This window comes from Aspergillus eucalypticola, assembly GCF_003184535.1.
Source record: "Aspergillus eucalypticola CBS 122712 chromosome Unknown BO83scaffold_31, whole genome shotgun sequence".
In the NCBI taxonomy this organism is placed as follows: Eukaryota; Fungi; Ascomycota; class Eurotiomycetes; order Eurotiales; family Aspergillaceae; genus Aspergillus; species Aspergillus eucalypticola.
This window is the reverse complement of record NW_020290305.1, coordinates 212,718-228,430: the sequence shown is the minus strand read 5'-3', so window position 1 is coordinate 228,430 and position 15,713 is coordinate 212,718. Positions and strand designations below refer to the sequence as shown.

At 48.7% G+C, this 15,713-nt stretch overlaps 5 protein-coding genes and 1 non-coding gene across 6 annotated transcripts; 3 read left to right on the top strand and 3 right to left on the bottom strand.

Moving 5' to 3' along the window:
• Nucleotides 1-295: 295 nt before the first annotated feature.
• Nucleotides 296-1,930, bottom strand: BO83DRAFT_369325 (carboxylesterase; the record flags this gene model as incomplete). Its single annotated transcript, XM_025529855.1, has 1 exon — nt 296-1,930. Exon 1 carries the CDS (start codon nt 1,838-1,840, stop codon nt 296-298), a length of 1,545 nt encoding a protein of 514 aa, XP_025383861.1. The 5' UTR covers nt 1,841-1,930.
• Nucleotides 1,931-2,631: 701 nt separating this feature from the next.
• Nucleotides 2,632-2,704, bottom strand: BO83DRAFT_t233. The gene has a single exon. It is a non-coding gene; the product is annotated as a tRNA-Thr (tRNA).
• A 3,483-nt stretch (nt 2,705-6,187) lies between these two features.
• On the top strand, nt 6,188-7,415 carry BO83DRAFT_455342 (chalcone synthase B; the record flags this gene model as incomplete). The annotated part of the gene is made up of 2 exons (XM_025537026.1): nt 6,188-6,363; nt 6,413-7,415. 2 exons carry the CDS (start codon nt 6,188-6,190, stop codon nt 7,413-7,415), a joined length of 1,179 nt encoding a protein of 392 aa, XP_025383860.1.
• Nucleotides 7,416-8,397: 982 nt separating this feature from the next.
• Nucleotides 8,398-10,093, top strand: BO83DRAFT_369324 (dihydrolipoamide acetyltransferase component of pyruvate dehydrogenase). The gene is made up of 4 exons (XM_025529854.1): nt 8,398-9,080; nt 9,137-9,520; nt 9,572-9,754; nt 9,809-10,093. The coding sequence occupies exons 1-4, from the start codon at nt 8,415-8,417 to the stop codon at nt 9,923-9,925; spliced, it is 1,350 nt and encodes a 449-aa protein (XP_025383859.1). The 5' UTR covers nt 8,398-8,414; the 3' UTR covers nt 9,926-10,093.
• Nucleotides 10,094-10,437: 344 nt separating this feature from the next.
• BO83DRAFT_455341 (2-oxoglutarate dehydrogenase family protein) lies at nt 10,438-13,572 on the top strand (the record flags this gene model as incomplete). Its single annotated transcript, XM_025537025.1, has 3 exons — nt 10,438-10,453; nt 10,597-12,999; nt 13,046-13,572. The coding sequence occupies 3 exons, from the start codon at nt 10,438-10,440 to the stop codon at nt 13,570-13,572; spliced, it is 2,946 nt and encodes a 981-aa protein (XP_025383858.1).
• A 117-nt stretch (nt 13,573-13,689) lies between these two features.
• BO83DRAFT_411374 (hexokinase) lies at nt 13,690-15,352 on the bottom strand (the record flags this gene model as incomplete). Its single annotated transcript, XM_025534307.1, has 5 exons — nt 13,690-14,535; nt 14,589-14,999; nt 15,050-15,075; nt 15,135-15,245; nt 15,304-15,352. 5 exons carry the CDS (start codon nt 15,350-15,352, stop codon nt 13,714-13,716), a joined length of 1,419 nt encoding a protein of 472 aa, XP_025383857.1. The 3' UTR covers nt 13,690-13,713.
• Between the last annotated feature and the right edge of the window lie 361 nt (nt 15,353-15,713).

Sequence of the window (15,713 nt, the reverse complement as noted above, 5' to 3'; positions counted from 1 at the left end):
CCTGGTGCCTCTTTGGCATACTCGGTCGAGCGCACTGGTTCACTCAAATAATCAAGGTGGTGCGTTGGCTACACATTATGTGGTACAATAAGACCATGAGGAATGGATTCTGATTTACGGTCACTCAAACTGAAAGACTGTGTTGTCTCTATAACAGTCAATAACATATACAATGTTGTGTTATGCTGCCTTCTCTTTACATGTACATAGCGGTCGATATACTGCAGTTTGCTTGACCAAAGAAAGATAGAATAAGAAAGAAGGATTACCTCTGACCCCCACAACATATTCATCCTTATGGAAACGGATCATACTGCTCCTTCCCCCAGCAAGCCCCCTGCACCTCCAACCCCGTAACATTCTGCTCCGGCCGCCCATCAGCCCCAAACCGCTTGATCACTCCGCCATTCTCCCCAAACGGCTCAAAAGCCGGCCACCCCATCCGCTCCAACCCGTTCTCCGGGTCCCTCATAAACGCCAACAGGTAATCCTGCATAGCCTCACTCGTCTTCTTCTCCAGCAACGTCCCATTTCCACGAACAATAGGATGCGTCCCGAAGTTCATCGTCAGGTCACTGGAGTGGTACGCGCCCAACCAATGCATCGGACTCACGTTACTGAAGTTCCCAGCGAACTGGTACCGATACGTTGTGCGATTCGCATTATACCGCACGATACTTGTGTTCGCGGACACGCAGAGCCAGCCTTCCAATGTGGCGGCGTTCACGCCAGGCTGCCATGGTCCCGCGGTGACGTTGTTTGTGGGAAACGTGTATAGCGCTGCGGCCTCGTTGGCGCAGTTGGACATGATGGCCGGGGTGTTGGCGATGAGGCCTTTCGCAGCGCGAGCGGGGTAGTCTGAGAAGACGACCTTTTCGTCTGCAATGGGGGTGAATGTTAATTTTGGTGTTGTGCCGTTGTCGGTGTACTGTCCGACGAAATTCTGGATGCGGTTGACGGAGACTTGGCGCATGCAGTCAAGTTCAGCGGCCGGGTTGGTGGGGAAGTCGCAGCCCATGTGTTTCGCGACGAAGGTAAAGTTCGTGTGGTCGTTGTCGTAGTTGTCGAGAGGCTTTAGGGCTGTGCCGGATTGGGAGATTGTGGCGCGTGCGATGAGGTTGTCGTGCCATGCGTAGGTGTGGAAGTCTGTGGAGATGGAGCCGGCGGATTGGCCCCAGAGGGTGATGGCTTCGGGATCCCCGCCGAAGTTGTGGATGTTTTCGTGCACCCATTCCAGAGCGGCCCGTTGGTCAAGGATTCCGAGGTTTTGGTTGTCCAGGCCGGCGGCGTTGGGGAAACCCATGATGTTGACGCGGTAGTTAGTGGTTACTACGATGTGGCTTTGGGTGCGAGAGACCCAGGATGGAGGCAGCTGGTAGGGGATGTTGATTCCGCCAGTTTTGAATGCTCCGCCGGTGAAGAAGACGATGACGGGGAGGTTGGTGGCGTTGGTAGGAGCCCAGATGGCGAGTTGCAGGCAGTCTTCGGAGCTGGCCTGGGCCATTAGGCCAGCGGTGGAGTTCTCGTTCCCGTCCCATATGTAAAATTCAGGGACGATGGAGCCGAAGACGCTGGGGTTACCGGAGACATATTGGGCGCAGGAGGGAGGGTAGTTGGTCGCGTAGTGAGTTTCATCGGAGTCGGCGAGAGGCGCGGGTGGAAGCCATCGTCGTGAGGCTACCGGGGGTTGCGCGTATGGGATAGATCGGAACTCCCGCACGGATGGAAAGTCTGGATTGAGAAGGCCTGTGAATTTGCCTGTTCTTGTGCGGACAGTCAAGTGGTCATCACTGGCGGCCGTTAGAGCCGGTAGAAGGAGTAGAAGGGTGGACAGGATCATGGTTAATGACGCATTGATGCGAATATTGGGGAGAGTGGTTGCTTGCCTTTATGTGTCCGGGGTCCCCACGTTTGTGAAGACCGATTCTCCAGCTTCTGAGCATTCTGTCTAAACCATAAATGCATACCGGCATCGGCATTGACCTCGGTAGAGATGCTTTAGAGAGTCAATTCTACGCGGGGGTGGGTCTGAATCCAGCAGCGACATGTTATTCGCCTTCACGGGACTCGGCTGCGTACGCATCCATGATTGGGACTGCTTGGGGTGCAGAACTGCCCTGCCGATCGCGGGATATCCGAATGGCCCACTCAAGTGAGAGAACCTGGAGCATCCGAGGATGCTATGTGGCCGGTTTTTCCGATTCCCTTGGAGAAGTGTCAAAAGTTCGATTGGGAGCCAATTAATGCCTGACCTTGGATAATAGGATTAAGCAAATCCCTCACGTGTTCGGTTTCATCTATAATCCATTGATTGATTCTGAAGTGAGCCTAGCAGCGAAGCAAGGGCCTGATAATCCGCAGGTACTGATACTCAAAATTAACTTGGGGCTTAGGGTCTTTACTAGATGGTCGGTCAATATCTACTGATGTAAGAAAGGGAGGGTGGTTGGCCTATTGTTGAAAGATATTCTCGAGTTCCGAGGAGTGCAACAGTCTATCTACGGTGGACTGATAGTAGTAGTTAGATGTTTTGATGGGCGATTAAAAAGCTACACGCACCCCGTTTTCCTCGCCGTCTAAACATTCTGCCGACGAGCAGTGGGTCTGGAGGACGGAAAAGAAAACAAAAAATGCTTCCACGCGGATTCGAACCGCGGACCTCATGATTACTAGTCATGCGCTCTACCAACTGAGCCATAGAAGCTGGTTGATATCTGTTCTACGAACGTTGAGAACTATGTGGCCAAAGTATCTTCACCGCCCCAACGTTCACCCTCCCCTGAAAGTCAAGCTTCATCTTCATGACCAGTCAGGCCTCTGTAATGCGCCTCTGTGCATTCCACACCGTCGCACATATTTAACACCAGCATTTACCGTCTACTCCCACCAGTTACGGATCTGTCCTTGTAAGTGGGACGAGAAAATGGGACTTTTGTCCCCTGTTTCTCATCTTAATGCACAAATCTTGTACGAGACGATGTCATCTTAAGCGGAAGGACGAATTTCTAGTCAGGTTCTCGTCTTCCAAGAACTTTGATATAGTACCTGTCTGGGGAAAGAAGGGAAAAGCATCAAGCTAGCAGAACATCAGTGATCGGTCAAAACCCTTAGTCATGCATCTGACCTGACTACTGTTATAAGAAATATATATTTGTACCAGCATCGTATAGAATACTTTAGCCACATACTATGAGTGTTAAGGAACATACCGTTTCATTGCTTTTCATTTTCAGTAACATCATGAAATGAAATATATCCAGATGGCTATTTATCCAAGTAGATACAAGTCAAGTAAAATACACAGAATTTTCCAGCCTTTCCTATAACCTCCAGCTTGACAGAGTAATACGAAGTTGGCTGTATACCTCTGTTATCCAGTCTCATCTGCGATTTTGATCGCGGTTATGAATTGCATACTACAGCCTTCGATTGGTCATGCTCAGTAGTCATACAGGTTGCAATATTTGTTGTTAATGAATTACTCACCGACAGAATATCTGTTGTTTTCAGATTACTCCTCTAGCTAGATCTGATGTAGTCGAATGAGCCCCTCCCTTCACCACCACCCGAACAGAGCCATTTGACAGACGGTAAGCAGAGAGGTGTTCTAGATTGTTCGCGACACGTCGTTAGTGTCCACTGCCGGTTTCCAAGTGCATGCAAGCTGTACGTAAAAGTTTTGTTCTAAAGGAGAGATAGGTCGCAGCTGTATTTCTATTATGCATCTTAGATATATCACGAACCCAACTTACGGGGTTAGTCATGTCGCAGGATGCTTCTGTCTAATAGATATTTACGGCGAGGTGTCAAATGCTGTAGTTGTCCGTCTTTACAGCCTGTGCTCGGTTTCCGCAGCAAGAATCGCAGTCGGAAACTGTCTTATCTACTGGGGCCTCTAGTTTAGCATGCATCATTTACAATTGGATATTTGTGATACCCTATCACGAATAAGTACTGCCACTATCTTCTCAACAATACCATTTGCAGAATTTCTATGAAAGACTGGTCACATAATACATTTGTCGGCACATTCTTGATTAGGACATCGCAAGCCCTGTGCGACCTTACGAACTCGGACTTTCGTCTTTTTCTCTTCGGTAAATACTTTTCCTGTAGGATCTATCATCTCCTCAACGCTTTTGGGTTTAGATAGCCCTTGTATTTCTGCGCTTGCGCTATACCCCGCTATCTCCTCGACTCAGAAATACAGTATGTCCAAACTCCATCTGGAACATCCACGGGAATGAAGTGAATAATGAATCACTAACTGAAATAAGAAGAACTAAAAAAATGAAAACAAATGTATATAGCGCGGTGAAATGAAGTAGAAGCAAGCAGAGATATGTTCCAACAGATCACCTGGTAAGGTTCTCACGCCCAGCCCATAACACACGCCTACATGAGCCTATGTCAAGGATCAATTCGACTTTCTTCTATGCAGCATCAGATTTCAACGCACTGTAATTCACCATAGCAAGCAGACAAGCTTACCGCCAGGGCAATAGCTCGTTTGAGAGCATTGTATTTGAATCACAGCCCGTCCACGCAAACTAGGATGATGTGTCTTCGAGTAACCCACTCCTTTAAGCAGGCTACTCACAGCCTCCAATACAATCTCCAATTCGATCTATTGAACGTACATCATGCCTCACCTGTCCGTCTTGCAGGCTTCCAAGATGACAGCCCTTCTCCAAAGCAGGGGGCAATCAAGACACGCGGCGTTGAGTTCCGGGTAACTCTGCATAATCAATAATTGGGGTTCATCCCATGGATCAGTCTTCGGCGGGGTTCAACTTGTTCAATATACATAGACCGGAAACTGTCCATTGAGCCGAGTGAAAAAAATACCTCCGAGTTATTGCACGACACATAACATCTCCAATTCAGCGCCGGTTATGATGGAAAAGTAAGTGGTTCTCCAGAATGTGAGCGTCAGGTGTCGTGTATTTCAATTGGAGTGGCGAACGGTTTTGCTAACGTAGAAGGGAATGCGAGTGGGATTCGAAACGTATCAAGTTGCGAACAAGCGCTAAATGAGACATCCTCGATTAGCTACTACTGCTTTTGGTTTGATAGCTAGCTAGACAATATCCATGAATTTGTTAGGTGGCAATTGTTGGGTACCGCGGTGACTAGTGGCTGTTGGCCGAATGCGGCAAAATTATAGGACGTATCCCGGGATTGAGTTTATTGCAGACTGAGTTCATGTGCGGAGTCTATGCGCCTAGGCTGAGCTATTCCTTTCTGGAAGCCAAAATTGCCCCGTATTTCCAAATTTTAGCTACTGTCATATACCCCTGGTTGGGTTACTCTATGTGGAGATTTGGTCATTATATGCACAGATTGACTTTGACGGGAAGGGTTCTTGCATACACACATTTATCGCGCAGGAGACCCTGCAGAATAATTCAATATATGATGTGCTACTGTATATATGCTCTAAAATTCGGTGAACTGAATTATGAGCCTAAGTAGTAACCATGGGGCATTGTATCTCCTGATCACAGCTATACCTGGATTGTGTCCTGCCGTCATTGGCTCAGTACCATAACACCCTTCTAGTAACCTTAGCCTCAATCTTGGTATAAGTTGTTTCACATAAGAAGACTGCCATGATGGGGACCAACAGATTTTGGAAGGGGACTAAAAAGTGCTGAAATTCATCAACTGCCACAATTGTGCCACAGTCTCTCTAAGCTTGAATGCGGAACGAGTGAGGTGAGCAGGGTCCACTAAGGCTGCTGGGTAAGGCCGAACAAGATCAGCAGCAAATGTGACAGAACCTTTTTTTTGACCTAATCTGGTCCGCTACCTCAACGCTATCTATCGGCGCTAACCCAAGTAATTGCTATGAAGTTTATTCCCACCAATGCCTTGGAAACCAGGTTTGGCTATCATGTGCCACCTGCATAGTAGCGGATCCTGATCAGTGTGGACAAAGTTGAACTATTACTTGCTTGGGGGCTAGTTGGACCGATGCAGTCCCTGAGCCTATCGTCCATCCATATCCCAACCCTCTCCCTCTAAGCTTACGTTACCGGCTTGTCTGTTAATATATAAAGCTTTGTGATTACTATCATGAGGACCAAGAGAATGAACTTTCACAGGCACCGAGGGCATATAAAAAGACAGTTGAACCCTCTAGATTCTTCGACTCATACATTTTTTTCGGCTTCCTGAACGCATCATGGGCAATTCGCTTTCATCTTCTCCTTCTCCTGAGCAAAACCCACAGCCAGAGATACCACTGAGAGGGGATGAGGCAATAATTACGGGGATTGCTACCGAGTGGCCGTCTCGACTGATAGGCCCCGAAGAATTGAACAAGTACGCCTTGAAATTTTATCCCGAAAATCCTCCATGGTAGGCGTGCTCTCCAACTTCCTTTACGAGCACTCTCTAATCAAGGCAGGCTCCAGAAGTTGCTCATGCTCAATGCCAAGACAGGTATCGAGACACGAGCTGTCATCGATTTATGGGATGATCCTCGCTGGCTTAGGGACCAACCACCCACCGCTGAGGAGGTGGACAACGCATTTCGGGAATATGGTGTCGAACTTGCAAAAAGGGCCGCCCTAAAAGCCCTCCGGGAAAGTAACATCGACCCATCCTCAATCACGCATATGGTGTCCGTGACTGCAACAAATGCCGGAGCTCCAGGATACGATCAACTTGTCGCTCGTGACCTGGGTCTCCCTGATACGACAGAACGAGTCCTGCTCAGCGGAGTTGGCTGTGCAGGCGGGTGTGCATCCCTCCGACTTGCTTCTGCACTAGCAGATGCAGCCACACACCGGAAAAAAGAAGCGCGGATTCTCATCGTCGCATGTGAGCTCTGCAGCATTCAGATCAGATCAGAGCTGCACGCTGCTTCACAGTCTCCTATCACTAGAATCGGCCCAGTCATTTTCAGTGACGGTGCAGCAGCACTTGTTGTTTGCAACTCTCTTGGAATGAGCGATAAGATGCCTAAGCAATTCGCAATCGTTGATGATAAAAGCGTCACCACCTCCGGAACACAAGAAGAGATGTCGGTGAAAGTCTCTACCTATGGCTTTCTAGCCACATTTTCGAAGAAGATTCCTGAACTGGCAATCGGATCTATGGAAGCTCCCCTCCAGTCCCTGTTGCAAACTAACGGGATGTCCTCCGCGTCTCCGACGGACTTCTATTGGGCTCTTCATCCAGGAGGCCGAGCTATCATCGAGGGTGTCCAGGCCGCTTTTAAATTGCCCGAAGACTCATTGTCAGCCAGTTATGAGATCTACAAAACAAGGGGGAACTCCTCGAGTGTTTCGATTTTAGCGGTGTTGGAAAAGGTGCGGGAAAAGAAGTTGCAAACACCGAATGTCGTTGCATGTAGTTTTGGAACCGGTATTAGGGCAGAGATGGCCCTGCTACGCCGCTTGGGATAAATCGTGGGTTTCGACCTCTGTTGATTCATGATGTGACAGAAGACTGTCGGCTTTTGATTGATTGACGATTCAAATTTCACATTATACCTAGCTACATTTCTCTAGAAAGGATAGCTGTACGATTACCGACCTACCCGATTAATATCAATAATGTATACAGCCTAATCACTATGTGATAACATAAGCTTCAATGTAAAGATTCGTTAGCATATAGAGTAAATCACTTGTTCGAAAATGTGCTGTGATCTTTGGGTACATCTGTATTTCTTCTGATTTCTATGTTACATCCGTTTCACATATGAAGACTGCCTTAGGTAGCGCCCTTATTTTCCACCAGGCTGTACTCAGAAGTTAATGAAACTCATTATAGATGTAAATCCTAGAACAACCAGTGTCTACCATTGTTATGTGATTTATTTGGACGGTAAAAGTACTGACGTGCAACTGCAAACCCTGGAACCGTCCTCCCACTGGGTTTAGTAAAATGCACTCTGTCAATTGATCCTCATACAAGAACAATTTCATTTGACATATAGCCAAGAACAATTCGTATGAGAGGTGGGCAAGACGCAATGAGTACTTTGCAGTGAAAGATGCACCAGTGTATAGTGAGAAATATATGCTTGGTAATTGTGACTGAGCTCAATTATTGCCATAAAAGCTATCCCTTTTTGTGTTTGAGCATATGCGCGAGAGTCTAAGTGTTTAAAGTAGACTATTACACAGTTCATCACTGAAGTTTCTTTAATATAGAAGCTCAAAACTGAGGTAGATAAGAAGCAACCCTAATTGGATTCATGTTCTACAGTCCTAGAGAGTAATCGTATAGCCGCGCAAAGTAGCCGAATTCCCGGCGGGTCGGCAACCGAGGGTATTCCCGGCCGGCCACGCGGCATGACAACCACAAGCCGAGGGACACCTTCGATCTAAATCTCCTGGGGCTCCTCCACTCAGCGTTCTAGAATTTCTCACCTTGTCGCATCGTCAGTCACCCACAAAATGTTATCACGAACAACACCCCGACTCCGGGGCCCCATTGCCCGCATTCCACGCGCTATCAGCACCACACCTACAGTTCACTCCATTCATCAATACAACGCGCTTCGACTTACATTGCGCACAACCGTCGCATCACAGAAGTCATGGATACCCATTCAGTCGTCGCAGCAACAGCGCACCTTCAGCGTATCCGCCCTTTGTACCGCAGAAACACGAGTCATTAACGTCCCTGCCATGGCGGAATCTATCTCCGAGGGTGTCCTTTCTACATTCCACAAGCAAGTTGGAGATTACGTAGAGCAAGATGAGGAAATCGCTTCGATCGAGACGGACAAAATTGACGTCGCTATTAATGCGTCTGAGAGCGGTACAATTGCGAAACTACTGGTGAACGAGGGCGATACGGTGACAGTCGGACAGGCAGTTATTGAATTATCTCCGGAGAAGCGCGATGCGTCGCAATCTGCAGAAGTTCAATTTGCTACAGAGGCTGCTAAGAAATCAAAAGAAGATCAGCCCGCATCGTCCCCTACGTCTCAGCCAGAGACAAAACCTGAACCTGAGAAGGAATCTACTGCGCCCCCTGCACCATCGAAGCCTGCTGCACCCGTCGCCGGCGCTCAAGGACCCGTGTCAGCTTACAAGGGTAGTCGCGCAGAGAGAAGGGTATATGAACTTTGCCAACTTCGCCTTCATAGATGAGATACTTAAATTTGATGCAGGAGAAAATGACCCGCATGCGCCTCCGCACCGCAGAGCGTCTCAAGCAATCCCAAAACACCGCCGCTTTTCTTACTACCTTCAATGAGGTCGACATGTCTAAGGTGATGGAGTTCCGGGCACAGAACAAAGACAATGTACTCCAGAGACATGGTGTTAAGCTTGGATTCATGGGTCCAGTTGCCCGTGCATCTGCGCTCGCGTTGAAGGAGATCCCAGCCATCAATGCCTCTATCGATAATGATGATACCATCGTGTTCAGAGATTATATCGATCTCAGCGTGGCTGTTGCGACACCGAAGGGATTGGTAACACCGGTGTTGAGGAATTTGGAGAGCTTGAGTGTGGTGGGGATTGAGAAGGGAATCGCTGAGCTGGGAAAGAAGGTATGTTTAGGATCGGCGTTGTCATTGAGTATAGCAGTCTAACTAGTACAGGCACGCGATGGCAAATTGACTATGGATGACTTGTCCGGAGGTTCATTCACCATCAGTAACAGTGGCATTTGGGGATCCTTGTTTGGTACGCCAATCATCAATGTGCCGCAAACGGCGGTGCTGGGTATCTATGGAATTCAGCAAAGGCCAGTTGCTATCAAAGGACAGGTCGAAATCCGGCCGGTAAGCTCAATGTATAATGCGTATTACTCTGGCATTGCTAATTTAGTTTTTCAGATGATGTATACTGCTTTGACGTACGATCATCGGCTGGTGGATGGTCGTGAAGCGGTTACTTTTCTGACCTTGGTGAAGAAGTATCTCGAGGATCCTGCGAGCATGCTAATTGAGTAGATTGTGTAAACGATTGTTCTCTGCTAGTCCATTTTTTTTTCTTTGCTTGTGGAATAAGAACATTCTGTACATATCTGTGCAACCTTATCTTCTGCCTCCAATGTGATTTAAATCAAGCGACTTGGACATGCTGTTTGTGGCCTGCATTTTGTGGCATCAACAGACTTTCGGGCATAGGATCGGATGTGCCGAGGAACGGCTTCCCATTAAGTTGCCGATCGCATCGAACATCCGTCGGCGAGAAGCCTTCATACCGATATGCATGTATCAATATGCAGAGGATATACTACCGATAGCCTACCGAGCTCTACTCAAGATGCGGGGTTCTCCTTTTGTATCTAGTTTTAAGTTGCAACTTATCTGCACTGGTGGGATCTTAACACTCCGAGCTGGTGCTGCAACGGTCCAGCAAATACATATAAAAGTGACAGCACTAACAACAGCGTATCATCATACTCTTTATCCGGACACTCAACAAGATATTTACTCATCACTAGTACAAAAGAGACAATATGTTCATCCCACGAAGTCGAATACTTACCCTACGGCAAGTCCACCACTCTTCCCGTCTTCATCTCCACCTACGGCCATATGCCACTGAAGCAACGACACAGCGCTCAGTAGCCAAACTGGTATGCCACTTCTACCAATATAGTTCGTGAACATCAAAGAACCTAACACTGAGAAGAGCGAGCACAACAATGACAGCTTCCTCCAAAGCACCGCCTCGACCTACATCGACACCATGTACACATCTTGGAAAGCCGACCCGACCTCCGTACATGTATCCTGGCAAGCATATTTCCACAACGTTGAGAACGGACATGTCGCAATTGAGCAGGCTTTCATCCCTCCGCCAGAACTAGTATCTGCATCTTCTACGATACCCAAACCAACTAATGCTACAAACGCGCAATCGGAGACAGTGAAGCAGCTCAAAGCCATCCAGTTAATACAGGCATATCAGCGCTGGGGCCACGAACACGCCAATATTGACCCGTTAGGAATGCTCAACGAAGGCAAAGTCCGGAAGAAGGAGTTATCCCTGGCGCATTATGGCCTCGGACCTGAGGATCTAGATATGGTCATCCCTGTTGGGTTAGGCGTGCAGGAGGTTACAGCGACGAAGAGTATGACTCTTCGGGAGGTCATTGCCACCTGCCAGGAAACATACTGTGGAAGTATGGGGGTCGAGTACATGCATATTTCGGACCAGGAGCAGGTAGAATGGATCCGGAGGCGGATCGAGGGGCCAGAACGTCATGTCTTCTCGGATGACGAGAAGAAACGTATTTTGGATGGCTTGGTACGCGCTACGGCTTGGGAGAAGTTCCTCGCTACGAAGTTCCCGAATGAGAAGCGATTTGGGCTTGATGGAGTCGAAAGCTACATTCCTGCATTTGAGGCGGCCGTGGACCGATTGGCTGAAAACGGTGTTGAGCATATTGAGATGGGCGTGGGTCATCGCGGGCGCATGAATGCGCTATATAACATTGTTGGAAAAGATGGCGCGTCGATGTTGCGGGATTTCGATTCCAAGGAGACTTCAGCTTGGGGCATACCCGGAGATGTGAAGTATCACTATGGGGGAAGTGGTGACAGGGTAACTGCTTCTGGTAAGAAGGTGTATATGAACATGGCGCCGCAGCCGTCCCATGTCGAGTCCGTGAACCCCGTCGTTATGGGGAAGACGAGGGCGATTCAAGATGGGAGGAATGGCAATACTACTAAGACCATTATGTTGAATGTGCATACGGACGCGGCTTTTGCTGGCCAAGGAACAGTGTATGAGACGCTGGGACTGGCTGCTTTGAAAGGGTATGAGATTGGTGGGACGTTGAGATTCATCGTGAACAATCAAGTTGGGTTCACGACCGATGCCTGGCAGGCGAGGTCGTCGCCATACTGCACGGACGTGGCGAAAGTCTTGGACGCACCAGTTATTCATGTCAATGGTGACGATGTTGAGGCAGTGGTTTTTGCTGGTGTACTCGCTGCGGATTTCCGGGCAACATTCAAAAAAGATTTCCTCGTCGACATCGTTTGCTACCGTCGTAATGGGCATAACGAGATGGACCAGGCCTCATTCACCCAACCAACGATGTATGAGCGCATCGCGGAGAAGCAAAATATTCTCGATGGGTATGAGGCTAGCATGATCTCAAAAGGCGTCGTCATGAAAGAGGAAGTCCGGATGATGAAAGATAAAGCCTGGGCAGAGCTTATGCAATGTTTCGACAGGAGGAAAGATCAGAAGCCTGATCCAAAAGAGTGGCTAATCGATTCGTGGAAGGGTATGAAGACGCCAACAGAGTCAAATACGGAAACACTACCACCGAAGGTGACCGCAGTCAACTATGAATCCATCGAGGCCGTGTCTAAGAACCTTGGAGCGGAGGTCCCACAAGGCTTCGAGCTACACAAGAACCTAGAACGGATTCTTTCTCGCCGGCAACAAACATTAACGACCGGCAAAGATATTGACTGGGCTACTGCCGAAGCTCTGGCATTCGGTACGCTTCTCCGTGAGGGTACAGGGGTTCGAGTAGCCGGACAGGATGTCGAACGAGGTACCTTTTCCCAGCGTCATGCCGTTCTCCACGACCAACGAACCAACAGAACATATACACCTTTAAGCACCATCAGCCCAGGCCAGGGCTTATTCACCATAACCAACTCGTCCTTGAGTGAGACTGCAGCAATGGGTTTCGAATTTGGCTACTCTTTGGCAGATCCAAATGCTCTCGTGATGTGGGAAGCCCAGTTCGGCGACTTTGCTAACAACGCTCAAGTCATCATCGATAACTATATCGCATCTTCTGAGAAAAAGTGGCTTCAGCGCTCTGGTGTGGTTCTTTCGTTGCCTCATGGCTACGACGGCCAAGGACCGGAACATACTTCAGCCCGCTTGGAGCGATTTTTGCAACTGGGCGACGAAGATTCGAGGAATTTTCCAACACCAGAGCAACTCCAGCGCCAGCATCAGGATGCTAACATACAGATTGTGTGCATGACAAGTCCTGCAAACTACTTCCACGTTCTGCGCCGGCAAATCCACCGGGACTTCAGAAAACGTATGTCTCCTTTTCCGATAATTCATACCCCTGCTAACAAATCTAGCTCTCATCATACTCTTTTCCAAGTCCCTACTTCGCCACCCCCTTGCACGTTCGGATATTGCAGAGTTCATAGGGGCTCCCTACTTCCAACCATTGCTCCCCGAAACTCGGCACGGTATTACTATCAATGAGGCGGAAGACGTCAAGCGTGTCATCTTCTGTTCTGGCCAAGTGTATGCGGCGCTCTACAAGTATCGCGAAACTCATAACCTCAAAGACACAGCTATCACGCGGATTGAAGAACTCCATCCGTTTCCGTGGGAGAAAGTTAGACAGAATCTGGATAATTACCCAAACGCAACAGATGTTGTTTGGTGCCAGGAGGAAACACTTAATGGTGGCGCTTGGGGCTATGTTATGCCGAGGTTTGAAGCTATTTTGGCTAAGACGGCAAACCACACGGATAAAAAGGTACGATATGCGGGTAGGGACCCAATGTCAAGTGTTGCAGTGGGGTACAAGGTGCTTCACTCCACCGAGGAAGAAAAGGTCATGGGTGACGCGTTTCAGATATCTTCCTGTCAATGACCTGTTCTTCACATAGCTTTATGGATCGAGGTACCAATGTCTTTAATATTACAGTAAAGGACTAAGAATAAACAGTCTTCAGATGAATGGAAGTGCTTCGTATATCGTTATTCGTGAGACCATGTCAACCCCTCCTGCAGTTCAGTCTCTCCCAGACAACGCTGCAATCAAAGCTGCACCAATTCCCGACCCATCCTCTGCAGGCACAAAGGTAATCAAGTCCTCTGAGCCGTCAGGCCACTCGAGGATTTCTCGTAAAGCAGCCGCTGCCCGCTCTTTGAACCGGAAAAGCTTCTCAAAAGTAGACCCATCCACACCAACACGGCCTTGGCGAATGCCCTCCTTCTTACAGATAGCCGCAATGCCGCACGCATACAACCTGGCCGCACGCGTGCAAACAATTTCCCCGAGACGACAACAGACACGGAGTTCTTCGCATGTTGGCTCAATGCCAAATTCCTCTTTAAGGAATTTTCGTGTCTCCGCCATCGCGCTATCCTCCGCTGACCCGTCCTCTTCCATCCTCGAGACACACGACGATTCCATAGCGTGAATATGTCGCAGACGACCGAGGTCCATGTTCTCCAGGTAGCCGGCTTTCTCATGTAAATGAACAATAATAAGCCTCACTATCTCTCCCACGTACAGCCCAGCCACCATCTTTTCATATGTCTGTTGACCCGGTCGCGGAGAAGCACGGTCAATCTCGAGGTCGAATTGGCATCGCGGAAGAACCCGATGGCTGTTGTCAAAGGCGCCATACTCGGTATTGATTGCGACGTATTGGTCGGCGGGGAGATGGTGCTCTGCAATCTTCGGCACGCGCCCGATCTTTTCCATGTATGCTGAGTTGCACCCAGTGCCGAAAATGCTACCGATCTTGATCTCGGGGTCTTTGTATGCTGATGCGATGAGCGTTCCTGTTGTGTCATTCACTAATGCCACGATGTGCACAGGGACGTTCTGTCGATGAGCAAGTCAGTGCTGTAATACCTAGATGGTATAGAAGAGCTTACCCTCTCCTGAAACACCTCTTCCAACTGTGCAACAACGTCCTCACCCTCTACCCCAGATACATCCCATCCCTTTGTCCAACGCTGCAACACTCCATGTCGGATGTTATCCTGCGTCACCGGGTACGAGAAAGTAAACGCAAGTGGTAGTTTCTCGCCCGGGCGGGGAGTCAATTCACGCTCGCGCAGAAAGTCTGCCACACGGTCCGCAATGTATGCCCATAGCTCTTGCGCATTACCTGTTTTCAAGCCACCCGGTAATTTGAATTTGCTTTGTGCAATCTTGTATCCTCCTTTCTCTTCTGTTAGAGTGACGTTGCACACGCGGAGATTGGTTCCGCCCATATCCACGGTCAGGTATTGGCCTGTTTCGTGACCGGTCGGGGACTTGGTAACCCAGGTTACGTTCATTGGCTGGCATGTGTCAGTTTATCAGAATATGTAGGTGAGTGAACAAAGCGTACAATATCGCTATCGGAGTTTTCCAGTCCTAAGCAGAGATAATGTCAGAGCCTTTACTACAATGTGTGGTCAGGGCTGTATACAAACCCTTCTCCATCTCCTTGACAAAATGGTCGGTGATACGTCGAAGCGTGTCTCCATCCACACGGAACATATCCGCGATCTTTTGAACCTCTTCTGTCACTTTTACCGATACTCCTACGCTGCAGTGTCAGTCCAGGGCTCTGCAGAACATGTGATGAGGAGGGTAGTATACCCTGCGGGAAGTGGATGCCCGATGCGGGAGCGCCCTGTGGTTCCTTCATTTCGACAACTAGCAATATGATCTTCTAACTAACGTTGAACAAGAAAATGGTGTTCAATTGAGAATCATGAGCCTTCTCGATAGGTTTTATATAGCACAGACAAGTAACACAATCACCTCCTCTTACGTATACCTTCGGTCTACAGCTTAGCCCTCATGAAGCATACCCACATCTGACAACCAGGCTAGTTAATCATCCGCGGGTTTGCTCCCAACCAGTCATAGCCAAGTTTTCTGGATTACTCTATTTCTAGACCGGTACACAATGTTCCGAGAACAGTAGGACCGGCATCTTAGAGCTCGGCGAAGAATCGGGTTGACTTCAGGATGACGTCGGCCCGAGGCGGGTCCGCGGAGTGGTC